Source organism: Helianthus annuus, chromosome 10 (genome assembly GCF_002127325.2).
Source record: "Helianthus annuus cultivar XRQ/B chromosome 10, HanXRQr2.0-SUNRISE, whole genome shotgun sequence".
NCBI classification, from domain to species: Eukaryota; Viridiplantae; Streptophyta; class Magnoliopsida; order Asterales; family Asteraceae; genus Helianthus; species Helianthus annuus.
In genome coordinates this window covers 7,066,072-7,081,825 of record NC_035442.2, presented here as the reverse complement: position 1 = coordinate 7,081,825, position 15,754 = coordinate 7,066,072, and the positions used below count along the sequence as shown (strand labels likewise).

The 15,754-nt window shown below is 34.9% G+C and overlaps 1 protein-coding gene across 23 annotated transcripts; it reads left to right on the top strand.

The window, feature by feature from the left end:
* Nucleotides 1-7,733: 7,733 nt before the first annotated feature.
* LOC110883875 (flowering time control protein FCA) lies at nt 7,734-12,748 on the top strand. Of its 23 annotated transcripts, none has more exons than XR_002560783.2 (13): nt 7,739-7,900; nt 7,980-8,034; nt 8,539-8,723; nt 8,810-8,874; nt 8,968-9,027; nt 9,124-9,151; nt 9,268-9,379; nt 9,479-9,531; nt 9,689-9,829; nt 10,220-10,391; nt 10,930-11,041; nt 11,745-11,816; nt 12,474-12,748. XR_002560783.2 is itself a non-coding variant. In XM_022131533.2 (10 exons), the coding sequence occupies exons 6-10, from the start codon at nt 9,367-9,369 to the stop codon at nt 11,757-11,759; spliced, it is 348 nt and encodes a 115-aa protein (XP_021987225.1). In that variant the 5' UTR covers nt 7,741-7,900; nt 7,983-8,034; nt 8,810-8,874; nt 8,968-9,027; nt 9,124-9,151; nt 9,268-9,366; the 3' UTR covers nt 11,760-12,748. The 23 variants fall into 23 exon arrangements, 4 of the variants coding, with proteins under 4 accessions (XP_035834961.1, XP_021987225.1, XP_021987223.1 ...); XR_004870501.1 differs by having other exon boundaries at nt 12,470-12,748; XR_002560777.2 differs by having other exon boundaries at nt 7,738-7,900; nt 10,930-11,816.
* The last annotated feature ends 3,006 nt before the right edge of the window (nt 12,749-15,754 follow it).

Sequence of the window (15,754 nt, the reverse complement as noted above, 5' to 3'; positions counted from 1 at the left end):
ATTCAATTGGTGTTTCTAAGCAGAAGGCATACAGGGCAAAGACAAAAGCAAAGAAACATGTTGAAGGAGACTACATCTCACAGTATGCTTTGCTAAGAGACTACATTCGTGAGCTGAAAGATAAGAATCTAGGTTCTACTGTTAGGTTAGAGGTTGAACCACCTTCTGATCATAGGGAAACAACTAGAAAGTTTAAAAGGATATATGTATGTTTGGGTGCCTTAAAACAGGGTTTTAAGGCCATTGGGAGGGATCTGTTGGGTCTAGATGGTGCATTCATGAAGGGACCATTCCCAGGTCAAATACTCAGTGCTGTGGGTATAGACCCTAACAATGGAATATACCATGTATGATATGCAATTGTAGAGGCTGAAAACATCAACTCCTGGACTTGGTTTCTAGAACTGTTAGGAGATGATCTGGATCTGCACAGAAACTCAAACTTCACATTTGTATCTGATAGACAGAAGGTATGTTTAGTAATGTTGTATACTTTGCATTTGTATCAACTCATATACTAACTTCTTGAATTGAACAGGGTATACTTCAAGCTGTTAACAGGTTGTATCCCAATGCTGAACACAGGTACTGTTTGAGGCATATTCATGAGAATATGAAAGTCACTTTTAAAGGGAATCTGTACAAGGACATGCTTTGGAAGTGTGCATGTGCAACAACTGTTCCTGAATTTCAGATTGCAATGGATGAACTGAAGGCTTTCAACAAGGAGGCCCACCTATGGTTGTCCAAAATCCCACCACTGCATTGGTCTAGGTCATATTTCTCTGGTATGTTGTAAACTGTTCTAACTGTCTTGCATAATATATTATCTAGAAGTGTTGTAAACTGTTCTAACTGTTCTACAGGCAGGGCAATATCTGATGTGTTATTGATCAACATGTGTGAGGTTTATAATGGCAAGATCTTGGATGGTAGAGACAAGCCCATTATTTCTGCCCTTGAATACATCAGAGAGTACTTGATGAGAAGAATTGTCAAAGTTTTGAAGGTTATAGAGAAAAGTGAAGGCCTGCTTACACCCTTTGCTGCCCTAAAGCTGGAGACAATAAAAAAAGATGTTGCATTTTATCATGTACAGTGGAATGGAGGGGATATATTTTCAGTAAGTGGTAAACCAAATCATGCAAGGGTTGTGGATTTGGCTAAGAGGACATGTGCTTGCAGAGCTTGGGTGATCACAGGTACTTTTGTTGTATTGTTTACTTGTTTGGTGTCTAGTACTAATTTGGCTGAGAGGACCTGTGCTAATCCATTTAATTTACAGGAATGCCATGTAGGCATGCTGTTGCAGCAATATAGAACATGGCTATTAATGGTATAAGGGTGGGTTCATTAGAGAGTTGGTGTAATCCCATCTACACAATGGCTAGGTGGAAGCAGGTTTATGCTTTCAAGGTTAACCCTATCAATGGAAGGTCTTTATGGGTCAAATCTCAAGTTCCTACCACCCTTACACCACCAAATCATCATAAGCAGGTGGGCAGACCCAAGAAGGCAAGGAAAAGGTCTGCATTAGAAGTGGAGGAAATGACTCACAGTGGAAGGCTGTCCAAGAAACACACCAAGGGAAAATGTGGCAAGTGTGGACATGTGGGACATAACACAAGGACTTGCAAAGGGGATGGTACTGTTTAGGGTTGTCTTTATGATTTAGGGTTGTGTCTTTTGGTCTTGAACATGTTTAAGGGTTAGTTTATGTCTTTTGAAAACTTTTAGTGGTTATGTACTTATGTATTAGGTTGAACATGGAATGGCTGTCTTTTGAACAGGTTTTTGGGTCAGTCTTTAACTTATGAAGTGTAATGGATTATGAAGTGTTTGGTATGATATCCTAGTTGGTTATGCACAATGTGGTTTATTTACAAAGCTTATTGCAAATTGTCAGGTGTTTCGTACTCGGACATGTCAGAGATTTATAAAGCTTATTGCACAACTTCTAACAACAATATACCACAATTTTCATTACATGATGTCAAAATTACATTAGATACCAGCAATCACAGACCAAAATTACACTAGAAATACACTATATAACAAATGAAGCATATCCAACTGATAATCAACCACTTCTTCAGTTTCATAACCTCTTCTTCACTTTCTTTGACTCTGACCTCAAGCTTGTTCTTCTGTTCTTCAGCATGGTTCTTTCCCCTAAGCAGTCCAGGTATGATGTCAACACACCTTTGACACCTTGTATCAACCCAACCAATGAATCGACAATCCGAGCACTAATTAACACAGACAGAACAAGTTTCAATTTCAGGTACAAATCAATTACAAAACCCTAATTATCGCATACCTGATCAGGACATGCATAGAAACGACGGCCAGGATTGCGATTAGTCCAAGATGTCACAATTACAGCTTCTTTCCCGCATTCACATAGCACCATTGTTGTTTTCTCTTGCACGATTGCGTATTTGAGGGTGACTTGCAGGGGGGACGAATTGGGGATTAGGGTTAGGTATGTGCAGCTGATTGAAAGATGGAGAAGATGATGGTGAGGTTTAGGGTTTTTATAACAGGGCACAATAATGGGTAGGTAGAATGACATTAATGCCCTCATGTGCTTCTCACGTGACCTGACTTAACTGGGAAAACAAACTAGGTTTAGGGTAAAGGACATAACCTGAATGGATTTTCAAACATTAAGTATGTTTTCTGAACTTAGTAAAGATAAAGGACATACTTTGTAATAAATGACATACTTAAAGGACGAACTTTGTAATTTACTCTACTATAAATTAACAACATATGTTGGCTTCATATTGTTGTATCCTAGGGGGTATATCAAAGAAAAAAAAAGATTTTTCACTTCTAACCCACAACATCTCATCCTTACAATTTAACCCATTTGTTTTTTTTTACTTTTAACACAAAACTTTTTATGTTTTCCAATTTAACCCCAACACTTTTTTTACTTTCAACTTCGCCCCCATATCTTTCGCAAGTTTTACGTTTTGCGTTCGTTCAAAATTTTGCGAGTTAACACGTCATAACGTGTGTGTGAGGTTCTAAGTTTTTTTGGCTATTTTCCTGTTTGACAAGTTCGTCGCAACACGCGGGTTCTAGATCAACTTAGTTATTTTTCTATGTTTTACGTTTTAGCCTAATTTTTTCGCATTAACACGCCGCAATGGATTTGTGTGTTTCAACGATTTTACATCTGCTTTTCATTCGTTTTATTTTTTCCTTTTCTATTTATTTTGTTTTTACGAGTTTTTCGGTCTTGGTCGTTTTCAGTGGTGTGATATTGGTGGTACTTTGCATGGTTTTACGCCCCGGCCGCAACGCGAGGGCCTTAATACTAGTTCCATATAAACAACATCCACTTTCGCAGAAAAGGAAAAAATAGAGTAAACTTCCGTTTTGCTCCCTTTGGTTTGGTCGTTTTAACGGTTTTACCCCAATCATTTAAAAACGACCATTTTCCTCTAATAGTTTACTATGTTTTTCCCATTTTGTTGCCCACCTCTAACTCCATCCAAATTGATTGTTAACTAAAAGGGTATTTTGGTAACTTGCCACATAAAAGTAAGGATATTTTGGTAATTTTACCTATAAAGATATTTTTAATTTATATATAATATATGCATACAATATATACCACAACAGATACATACATACATACATACATACATACATACATACATACATACATACATACATACATACATACATACATACATACATACATACATACATACATACATACATACATACATACATACATACATACATACATACATACATACATACATACATACATACATACATACATACATACATACATACATACATACATACATACATACATACATACATACATACATACATACATACATACATACATACATACATACATACATACATACATACATACATACATACATACATACATACATACATACATACATACATACATACATACATACATACATACATACATACATACATACATACATACATACATACATACATACATACATACATACATACATACATACATACATACATACATACATACATACATACATACATACATACATACATACATACATACATACATACATACATACATACATACATACATACATACATACATACATACATACATACATACATACATACATACATACATACATACATACATACATACATACATACATACACTCTCTCATCTCTCTTCTTAATCACTAGCCACCACCATCCCCACCAACTTAACACCGCCAACAACCACCACCAGCACTGCCACTACACCCCACATTGACCATCGCCAATGACCCTCATCATTACATCCCCTCACCGTTACATCTTCGTCTAAAACCATAACCCCCAAATCTTTATCACACCCTAGTCATGGATGTGGAGGTTTCATCTTCGAAAAAGAGAAATGATGGTGGATGCAGACCTCAAAACCACTGAAATCACCACCATTCCAGTCATGGTTCATCACCACCCGCCCAAGTTTCATTGCCAGCACCATACACGGTAGATGTGAACAATTCTAGAAAGATCCGCGAGTGGAAACCCTAGCCGCCACTAGTTGTCGTCAAAAGATAGGAATGATGGTGGTTAATCTTGGCAGTTTCGAGTTTAGATCTGGTTTCAAGTTAGGAGCGGCTAGGGTTCTGGTTTGCACGGCGGCTAGGGTTAGCCGTTTGCAGGTGCGAATGGGTTATGCAGACACAATCAGATCTGAATGTAGGTTTGAAAGATCTTGAGCAGGTTTGAAAAATGAATGTGAAGAAGAAAAGCATTTCGTTGGAGTCTTTTATTTGTTGTGGGGTGGTGTTTGTGGTTTGTTCTTACAATTTGTTATACAGATGATGATGAAAGCTGAATGAAAAACAAAAATGCTGGTGGTGATGTCGGGTGGTGGTGCCAGGGTGGTGGGTGGCGGCGGTGTGAGGTGGTGTAGAAAATAGAGGGTAATCTTGTAGAGAGAGAGAGAGTAAAGAATGTACTTGTTATGTGTGTGTGTGTGTGTGTGTGTGTGTGTGTGTGTGTGTGTGTATATATATATATATATAATTTACATTTAAATATAAATTAACAAAGTGCCCTTATTTTATACTTGAAATAGCCAAAATACCCTTTCAATAAACATACAATATGGATGGAGTTAAGACAGTGGAGCAAACTGGCGACAAAACCGAAACATCAGGGAGTAAAATGGCTATTTCTAAAGGACGGAGTCAAAACCGTTAAAAAGACCAAACCATAGGGAGCAAAATGAAAGTTTACTCAAAAAATATGACGAATGGATGCCTGCCACGTGTCCCATGTTACTATTCCCAACCATAAGTTTTTAACAGATTTATTATTATATTTATATAAGGTTATTTTAATTTTTTTGTTTAAATGAAATGGTCAATTATATTTTTTATTTAACCTTTTGTATTAAGTTAATTGATTAATAAAAAATACAGTTTAGGGAAGTTCAGGGAATTTCACTCCGCGTGTTTAGAGGAGTTTAAAGAAGACTAAGGAAAAACTGAGATATCAAGCTGTGATTGGATGTTGATAAAAAGACGAGGGAGGGTAAAAGATGCACTCCTAGTGACCTAATGAATTAAAACTATGGATTTGTTATTTTTGTTATGACTATATCCAAGTGTAGTTGATAGAAAAAGAAGCCAAATGATGGATGCATTAGAAAAGGATTGGTTAATACCAAATATCGTCATTCAACTATGTTCAATCCAATTATTATTTCTTTGAAATAATACGTAGATTTAAGTGCAATTTAAGTCCTTGTGGTTTACATGAAAACACATGTTGACCCTCTAAACTATAACTGGCCTCCTAAGCCTCGTGGTTGCATCTTTATGCAATCTAAGTCCCTAGTGTTACCCACCATTTGTCAACCATTCGATATGTGGTTAAATGTCAAAATGACCCTCACGGATGTATTGTGCATAGTCTTCCTTATATCTCCTTCTTCCAGATCCGCCCCAGTTTGGTTCCTCCAAAATTCAAGCCCCGATATCCTCCCATAATAGTCTCATCATGGCAACTAGGTCCAACACACAAGAAGAGTTTAGTAGTCCTACTTCTAGCACCAAACTGCTTGGGACGACTCGAGGTCTAAGATCAAGGTCAAATGTAGTGCCTAAATTATCAACAATAATTCAACGGACAACTGCTTCTAGTGATTGGGACGTGGTTCATGGTACAAACAAGAATTTTGGATCGTCTGGGTCCAGTAACCATAAACGTACGCCGTCAACATAGTCTCCATCTCCACTTGTAGCAAAGTGGGCTGAAATCAGATATAGAGACAACGGAAAGAAGGCTAATGAAGTAGAATAGAAAGGTGAACAAAGTGTTTCAAAAGATGACAACTTTATTATACCAGCAATAAAGAATAAGGTGGTGGTGATGGAATACGTAGAGCAGGTAGAACTAGGCGGGGTTTCGGTTCTGTACGAGATGTTACACCGGTAATAGAGAAGATTTGCAATGTGGGAACCGCTAAACAACTTAGAACCGGTAGACTTGGGTGAAAACTAAGGTTAATGACAATAATACCCCAAGTAAACAACTTAAAAAAGATGAAACTAACCCTCAATTCTAACGGTTAACAAACGGTGGGTAACGCTAAGGACTCAGAATGCAAAAATTGCAACCACTAGGGATCAGAATGTCGGTTTTTGAGTTTAGAAACTCAATGTGTGTATTCATGTAAACCATAGGGACTCAAATCACACTTAACTCTGTAATAATTATTAAATAATCCAAAAGAGTCAAATGGCCAAACCTCAAACCTTAGGGGCTGTTTGTTTAGCTCTTAATGAGATTCTTAATGGTTTAGACAGCTTACTGGTTAAGCACTTAATGGTTCAAACTGTTAGTTTCGTGAGCAGATATCTGAATGATTCAGACATTTGACTCTGAATGGTTAAGCATTATACTGAGTCAGAATAGTTAAGACCTCTTATCCAAATGGGTCAGACATTTGACTCTGAACGGTTAAGCATTATACTGGCTATTAATGGTTCAGATATCTTACTGGTTCACACTTAATGATTCAGACATACATCTTACTGATTCAGCACTTACCATTCAGAAATTGCCAAACAGGCCCTTATTTTTAATACTGAGCTTTTAAATCAATCGAATAAAAAGTTATATTATTATTATTATTATTATTATTATTATTATTATTATTATTATTATTATGAGTAAATTACTTTTTGAATCCCCGTGCTTTAGTTGTTTTAACCACTTGAATCCAAAATCAAAAAGTTTAACGCCTTGAGTTTCAAACTGCTCATTTTATAACATGTTGAGTCCAATTTTTAACACTTGTATTTTGATTTTGGACTCTAGTGGTTAAAACCACTAAAACAAAGGGATCAAAACGTTATAAAATGAGCGGCTAAGGACTCAAAGCATTAAACTTTTTTGATTTTGAACTCAAGTAGTTGAAATCATTAAAACACGTAGGCTCAAAAACTAATTTACTCTGTTATTGTTGAAACAATATAATTTTCATATATGATAATCGTATATGACACTAATCTATATATATATATATATATATATATATAAACATGATAAATAAGGGCTTATGTGTCATATTATGAGGGCTTGGAAAATGATGTGGCATAACCTTATGCATTATACAAATTGGTTTTGGCTCCAAAAAGTCGGGTGAAAGATTTTTGTATACGGGTTGAGGCGGGATCCGTTTCCTATTGTTATGACCCGACTTTATTTGTATGTGCGTTTCTTTTCCAAAACCCTAGAGAGCCTCCATCTCCATCTCCATTCTCCATCTCCATTCCAATGATCATCTCCTCACATGTCTTTCCTAATAAATTCCATCTGAGCATCGTGAATCCTTCATTCGTTTCATTCAAGATCTATTAAGGTTTGTGTTGATTTCATTTTCAAAGCTTTCAATGTAATATTGATTCTGATTGTTTGTGTGATCCGATCAATCTCTGCAGCAGCGATTCTTTCTTTTCTAAAACCCTAGATCTGATGAGCCAGTACTGTTAACAGGTCTGCGTTTTTTTCCTTTTTATTGGTGGTATCATCTTTTAATGTGTATGTCACTGGAGGTGGGTTCCATGGGGTCACGTTTGAATCTGTTGATGTTAATGCTTTGAGCGAAGCGTATTTACGATTGATTAGATAGTTAGGGTTTTTGTGAATCCATAAGTCCATAACATTCGGATAAGGTTTCGTACTGAATTGATATTTAGGTTTGAATCTATTGGTGTTAGTATGTTGAGCCGTGAGCGAAACGAATCTACGTTCAAATACGATTACATAGTTAGGGTTTCTTTGAACAAAAAAAGTTTGGATTAGGTCTGATACTGAAATGATAGTATATTTGTTTAAATGTGTACATCATTAATTTGTAAGTCGTAATGAGATGAGATTTTTTTTTATATGGAGTTTTTTAATTTGTAAGTAGTAATGAGATGAAATTTTTTTTATATGGAGTTTTCATCTATATTTATCTATAATACTGAGAATCTGGACTCCTGTCTTTTATTTTAGAACTCGTGAAGTTGTTGTCTTGGACTGCTAAAAGCAATTGTTGTTGACATGTTGAGTGATACAATAAGTATTTGGTTAGATAGCTGGGGTTTCTATGAGTCTAAAGCATGCCAGTTAGGCCTGTTGCAGAGAACTTTAGGATTATGGCAGCTATAAACGCTCTTAATGGAATATACACAATGAGAGTAAGCAAACACATTGTCCATATGTCCATATTGTCTTCACGTATTCTACTGCTACCATTTTCGATATTAATCAACCTATTTTATAGGGTTGTGAACAGCCATTGATCGTTCAATTTGCTGACCCTAAGCGTCCCAGGCCTGGAGAACCAAGGTAATATAAATATTACAATGCATTTTAAGGTTATTTATACTGATGTTAGTTAAACTTATCGTTGATTTGCTTTTTTTTTTTTTTTTTTGCTAGAGGAAGTCCTGCAGTAGGTGGTCCTGGGTTTTTGTCCCCGGATATCGTCTCCGGGGATAGGTACGTTTTTACGTGGTTACATAATAAGTTTTTCCTCCTATTAATGTTCTTTATATTTTTATGTTAAACCATTTCATGTTAACAAATGTATTTCAGACCACCGAACCATCATTATTAATCATAGGTACGTTCCGGCTACAATTATTAATCAGAGTTTTGGTTCTAATTGTGAATATGCGTTTCTTTTTCACCATAAATTGTTAATACTAATAACAGTACCAACAATAACATGTTTTGAAGGTTTACAAAGATATAAAGGTTGATGTTACTGTCGGTTCCAGAGTCGCGGATTCGGGTATTAAGTCTGACGATGTTGGAAGCCGTGGAAATAGTGATTTGATGAAAGGAAATGGTTGGTCTCTTGAGTGTCATTGAATGTAACTTGATTGATCGATTGGATGATTAGTGTACATTTCTTGATTTTTGATGATTATTTGTTGAATGAATTTAGGAGATCTTGATGCAAAAGGAATTAATGGACAGAGCCATGAAGAGAAAAGATTGGTAACTTCTAATGTTTGATTTATGCTTTTTTTGTGCAAGAATACAAGGGTATCTATTGTCTAACAATAGTTAGTTATAAATGTGTTAATTATTTATATTTTTGCCTATGTAAAGTGTGAATAATTTATGATTTTTATTTGTTTTGATGACGTGGCAGGGAGAAGTTAGTCGTGCAACACTAGGGCATGATCAGGATGTACAACTACAAGCACAGAGGGTACTAATGGATACGAAGGTTAAAGAGATGAAAGATCAGCTGATAAGGGCCAAGGCTTACTTGAGTTTTGCAGCTATTAAGGTAATTATAGTGGGATCGCATTTTTGGAGTTTTTTTTCAACTGGATATGGATGGATTGAGCTCCTTCATTCCTTCATGGATATTATACCCCTCGAATTACTATTCTTTTATTGGCTTTCTTCTTGCAGTTTTATAACCTTAATATATGCTTCCTTTTTTTGCTTTATGAGCTTTAAATTACTGTCATGTATGATTTGGGATAAGAGAGTTTTGATTTTTTTTGTTGTGAAAGTGGTTTAATTTTGAGTTCAAGATTTGTGGGGTTTTGTTTGAAATGAGAATTAGGTTCTTCATTGACTGCATATGACATAGAAATGTAGAATCTTGATTGCTGTTAGAAGGGTGTTTGGATTTAGTTTGATGATAATTTGTGTTTGATTTTTCGAAAAGATTACAGGAGGCTCATGAAAATCAAAGAGTGGTTTGATAGATATAAAATAAGTTGATTGGGAGTTTGAGGAAGATAATGATGAAATACTTTTAGTTTTGGGGAACAACTAGAAAGGAAGGAGATGAAAGCTTTTTTAGATTCTTTAGTAACTCAGGACTCTTCGGCTAGCAGGTATTCTTCTGGCCCGGTGAAGCTGATCTTAAAGTGGACACGCATAAATTTATTATACTTTAAACATATAATAGCAAATTTGACGTTTTCTTCATTCCAGTTTTGGTTCCATTTTACTAATTATGTTGCACTCTTCACATTTAATTGTTGTTTTAGTGCTATAAACTCACTTTTGGTCATGTGAAAGGAAACAAGCTTCAGGTCAAATCTTTTTTTTTTTTTTTTGCCTAAGGTTTTCATTCCTATTTCCAATTTGTTATGGCCTTTACTATTTTGTGATCATCAACACGAAAGAATGATAATTATAAGCATAGTTTGTTTTGTTTGCTAATTTAGTAATATGAAACCTGTATACACATTAGTCATGTTACAAAGCAAATCATTCCTTGGAAAAATGAAACATGGAAAAGTTTTTAAAGTAAGTTCGCCCCTTTTGCAATCTTAAAAAAAAACTATAACCTGCATGTTTCAATTCATCATACAGTGATTACATTTTGAAGCCCATAAACTGATATGCCCCGGTTGTTATATTTTCCAGCCAAAACAACGAATACATGAGACGAAGATGTTGAAGAGCCAGCAACTTTCAGTGAATTTTGTACCGTCTTCTTCTGGTGGGTTTTAAGGTTGTGCCGTTGGCGACATTTCATGTAGGTATTATACTATTATTGGTTTGGTTTTCTAAGCCTATGAAAGAGGCTTTATTTAAAAAAAGACTATTTTTAAGGTATGATGTAGTTGATGCTTTATCCCTATGCAAATTTTAAGTTTTTTCTAATGTAACGTCACAAATGCGATCCGTTGCTTTTTTTTTCATTTGCTTGTGTTATGAACAAAGATTAAAATCTTTGGACAAAAAATGTTCCTGCACGTACTTAAATTACTCATTTTGAGCCAACCTTAGGGATGAGCAAATGGTACTAAAACCGAACCGGTACTGTACCGGGTCATTTTCGGTACCCATTTATTATGTTTTTTGGAACGGTACTTTCGGTTCGGTTAAGTACGGATCTGTACCGGTAATTTGGGTTGATTTACCTTCGAGTACCATACCAAACAATTTCGGTACAGATGGCTAATTTTTATTGATTTTCAGAATCGTACTTTCGGTACCGGTACGTTACCGAGCTCATCCCTACCCAACCAGTTTGACGTGCTATCGTACTGGATATACTATTTGTTATAAAAGACCCTTTCTTTCGGTTTTTATCTCTTTTCGATGTTGTTTTTGCTGCTGTTTGGCAACTTCTTGCTGTTTTTTTTTTTTTACATTTTTTTGTTGTTTATCTATCTTTGTTTAAAGCTACATCATTTACCAGCATGGCTAAGCAAGTGATCGTCTTGACTCTTCAGTACCAGCCTTCTTAATACCTCACCACCAAATGACTCGGTTGAAGGGAAATGGTAAGCCATCGAAGACAAAAGGTATGTGTTGCCTCAATCTCTCATCATGCCATAGGTTGCTGCCTTAGTTTGGGGAGGACACTAATTACTAACACCTTGCTGGTCAAGGGTTTGTATTTTTTCTATTGCCAACACTTCAACTTTGGTTTGGGTTTTAGGTAAACGGGTTGGCACAACAACCTATTTAAATTTAAATAAAAAGATATATACAACTGATATCTTCAAGACACCAACATGTTTACAACCCTTTTAGATAAACGAATTATGTGGTTCGTGTTCGGGTACATGGCTTAAGCACGTCTAGGTTGCTAACTGAATTTTAAATAATTATTTCTTTGTTATCTCCACTTGATTAATACGAGCACACTAATGCTGTCAAAATTAAACTTCTTTAAGAAACTTGTATAATTCAAGGGGCGTTTTAGATATCAACTTGGCCAAGTGAGCTTATGGTATAGATTATACTAGAAAACTCAAAAGACAAGACTCAATTGCATCTCATTTATGTTATTGTCATATACGAAGGGCAAACTTTTAAAGGTACAATATTGGGTTTTTTAAATGCTTTTTGCTGGTGGAATTTGATGGTAAATGCATAATTTGGGTTTTGGGTTCGGGTTGGATGGTGGATTGGAGTTTGAAGATGGATAATTAATATAAATAACTTTCTTTAGCCAGGAAAAAATTGGTGTATACGATCATGCAAATGGCGATTTGGAAGTGTCGACATAACATACTATTCAACAAAAAAAAACCGCACTTTGTAAGCTTAACGGAGGAGATTAAAGGCTTTGGTTTCTTGTGGCTTATGAACCAGACAAAAGTTCTAGAATGAACATGGTAACTTTGGTATAAATGTGATCTATCGTGTATGAAATTGTAGTTTTTTTGATGGTTGTAGTTTTTTTAGTGATTGTATTGTAATATCAAACATTTTTAGTTTGTTGTTGGTATAATTTGGTAATAATATATACGATTTTTTGTTGGTCGTTAAAAAATACAGGTGGGAAGATGGACTGGGTTGACCTACTAACATTTTGTTTATCAATTTTTTTAGTTATATTTAATGAACCGATAGATGAGTAAATTATGATTAGATGGTTACAAAAACAATACTATCACATTAAAGATCGTCGCTAGCTTGGGAAGTGGGATCACTTCCGCGGTTAAGGGTACCGTGCATCTACCCCTTTTTTTCCGGTTGGTTTTGAAAACATGTGTTTTTATTTTATTTCATGACATAATTCGATTAATATAAATTAATTTTTCCTACCCGGGAAGTTCCCGGGTGATAACCTAGGTGAACCCGGGCCGGTCAACCCGGTTTTTTTTGTTTTTTGTTTTTTTTTTTTTTGTAAAATAACATATGAAAGTTAAAGTCTTACTAAAAAAACACAAACGTATATAACACTTATAATTTGGTTGTTTTTTTTTAGAGGGAACTTAATTTACTAAGAGAAAGATTTTGGTAACTCGAAGGATATGAATCTTCAAAGGGACTCGACTATCTTTAAATTGTATATCCCCTCTATCACTAATTTATGCAACATCAGACTTTGTTTTTTATTTTATTTACACTTGATATTTTTCTTAATAGTTTTCTCTAACCCGGGTAGCACCCGGGTGATAACCTAGTTTATTTATAAAACAATTCAAATTGCTTATCTCCAACTCCATCAAAAAGTTTTAACTTCTACTTGTTTTAAAACTCGAAGATATGATAGCAGGGTAGTGTCAGGTATACCCACGATATTTGCCTACATGACAAATTGGCAGGGATGCATGTGAACTAAGAGCAGCAACAACAATGAGTCCGTTGCATTGGTTTGGCAGAGCGAACCACCCCAAACCGCACTTCCCTTGTTGGAGGAGTTTTACCGATGTGGTCTGGTTTGCTTGAGCGGATGAGTTTGGTCTGAAATGGTGGGAACCACCTACTCACAAACTTATTATTTTTTTATTTTTTTATTTTTTAGTGTAAAAAGTGAGGTGTGAATGTGAAGACTTGGAGTGGGTTATTGTTGAAGGAAGAAGTGGAGGGTTTGAAGTAGTGGTGGTTTGAAATGATATGATATGATATGGATGGACCTTTCTATGTTAAGGTTATTTACGGTTTGTTTTATGGTTATTAGTAGATTAGTTAGAGGTGCTAAAAGATCCATTTCCTTGAAGTGTTTACCTGAAATCAACTGGTGCAGGGAACTACTTTAAAAAAAGACACACTTTTGTTGACATTTAAGGACGGCTCAACTATTTTGAAGGCTTAAGGTGAAGTGAAAAATTAAGGCATTTTTTTACAAAAGTCATCGTTATAGGACTTCTTACCTGGGCTCGGATCGACACTAATAAACTAAAAAAGTTTGTTGTTTGCGAAATTAACTAACAACGCATCCGGTTTGATTTTCTCTTTTCCTTTTTGAACTATCCTATTCGTACTCCGTTTAGTACTAAAAAAGTTTGTTGTTATACTAACGATCTTTATCCATCTTAGTACTATGTTTGTCCAGTGGGTGCTCCGAGAGTGCTCGGGATTAAATTTGTTGGCCGTTAAAAACAAAAAATTAAACTAATAAACTATAGTTATTACATAAAGTTAAAATACCAACTAAATCTAACTTCTAATAAAGGATTCTAATTAATATAACTAGTGAGATTCCCCCGTGCTTTGCAGCGGGAATCAGTCAGTATTAGTTCGGTTCGTTACGGTACCGCCAGTATCATTCCAAAAGTAAACATAAAATCAGTCGAAAACAATAAAAACGAGTATCAATACCAGTAATGATCTTGTTCACTGGATATTGGTTATGTTCATTTGCATTCTTTATTTATTATATTTCAACATTGCAATAACCTTTTTTTTTGAAAACGGACGTTGTATCCCTGTCGTACCAAACCGAATTGAAACCGATTAAACAACATATGTATCAATCCGTACCAATATTTAATTTTATTGTTAATACTTTCCACAAACTGACACCCTATTGTATCGCTGTCGTACCAAACTGAACCGAAAAAAATAGGTACCGATATGCCTTCATTTTTATAGTATTTTGTTTAATAACACATACTTTGACCATATCTTAAAAGCAATATCATAATAAATATGATTAAAATCAATTAAAGTAATATAACAATAAAATAATAAAAAATAAAAAAACAATATTAAACAAAAATATTAAATTACTGTTCATGGTGAGTTTGTATTCATATATATAATATATAATGTGGTAACACCTTCTTTAATCTATTTTTATTAAGTTTTTTTTTTTTTTTTTTTTGGCTTATATATTAAAAATTTTCAAGATCACAAGTAAGGTTATTGTACAAAGAGTAAACTGCCATTTTGGTCCCTGTGGTTTGATCATTTTTGCCATTTTAGTCCAAATCTCAATTTTTTTAAATCTAGGTCCCTGTGGTTTCACTTTCATTGTCATTTTAGTCCAAAATCCAAAAACCCCTATTTTGAGTGTTGAAAGCTGATTGTTTTGTCTTTTTGTTCAGGGGCATTTTGGTCATTTTAATGTTATTATAACATATATAAAATCCCAAACACACCTAAATCTGTGCACTTCCTCTCTCTCTCTAAACACCCCCTTTCTCTCTCTCTTCTCTCTCTAGTTCTTCAATTTCTTTTCTCTTCTTCACTATTTCAATCAAACTCAGGACTGATTTACAACTGAAAGTTAATCAAATCTCATTATTCTATATGTAACATTAGTTCTGAAGTTGAAAAAAAAAAGATAAAAATAACATATCTTGATATGAAGATGTTGATGAGCACATTGCAGATCTGAAAACAAATCATATGATTTGTTGTATCAAATCTGAAAATAACGATTGACTTGTTGAACACACACTCTGAGCACATACAATTTATGTTTCAGATCTGAGATAAGGTCAACTAGATATTGTTGTGTAAAAGAATCATTTTTCTGTTGTGAATTCAGAAGACGAAGAAG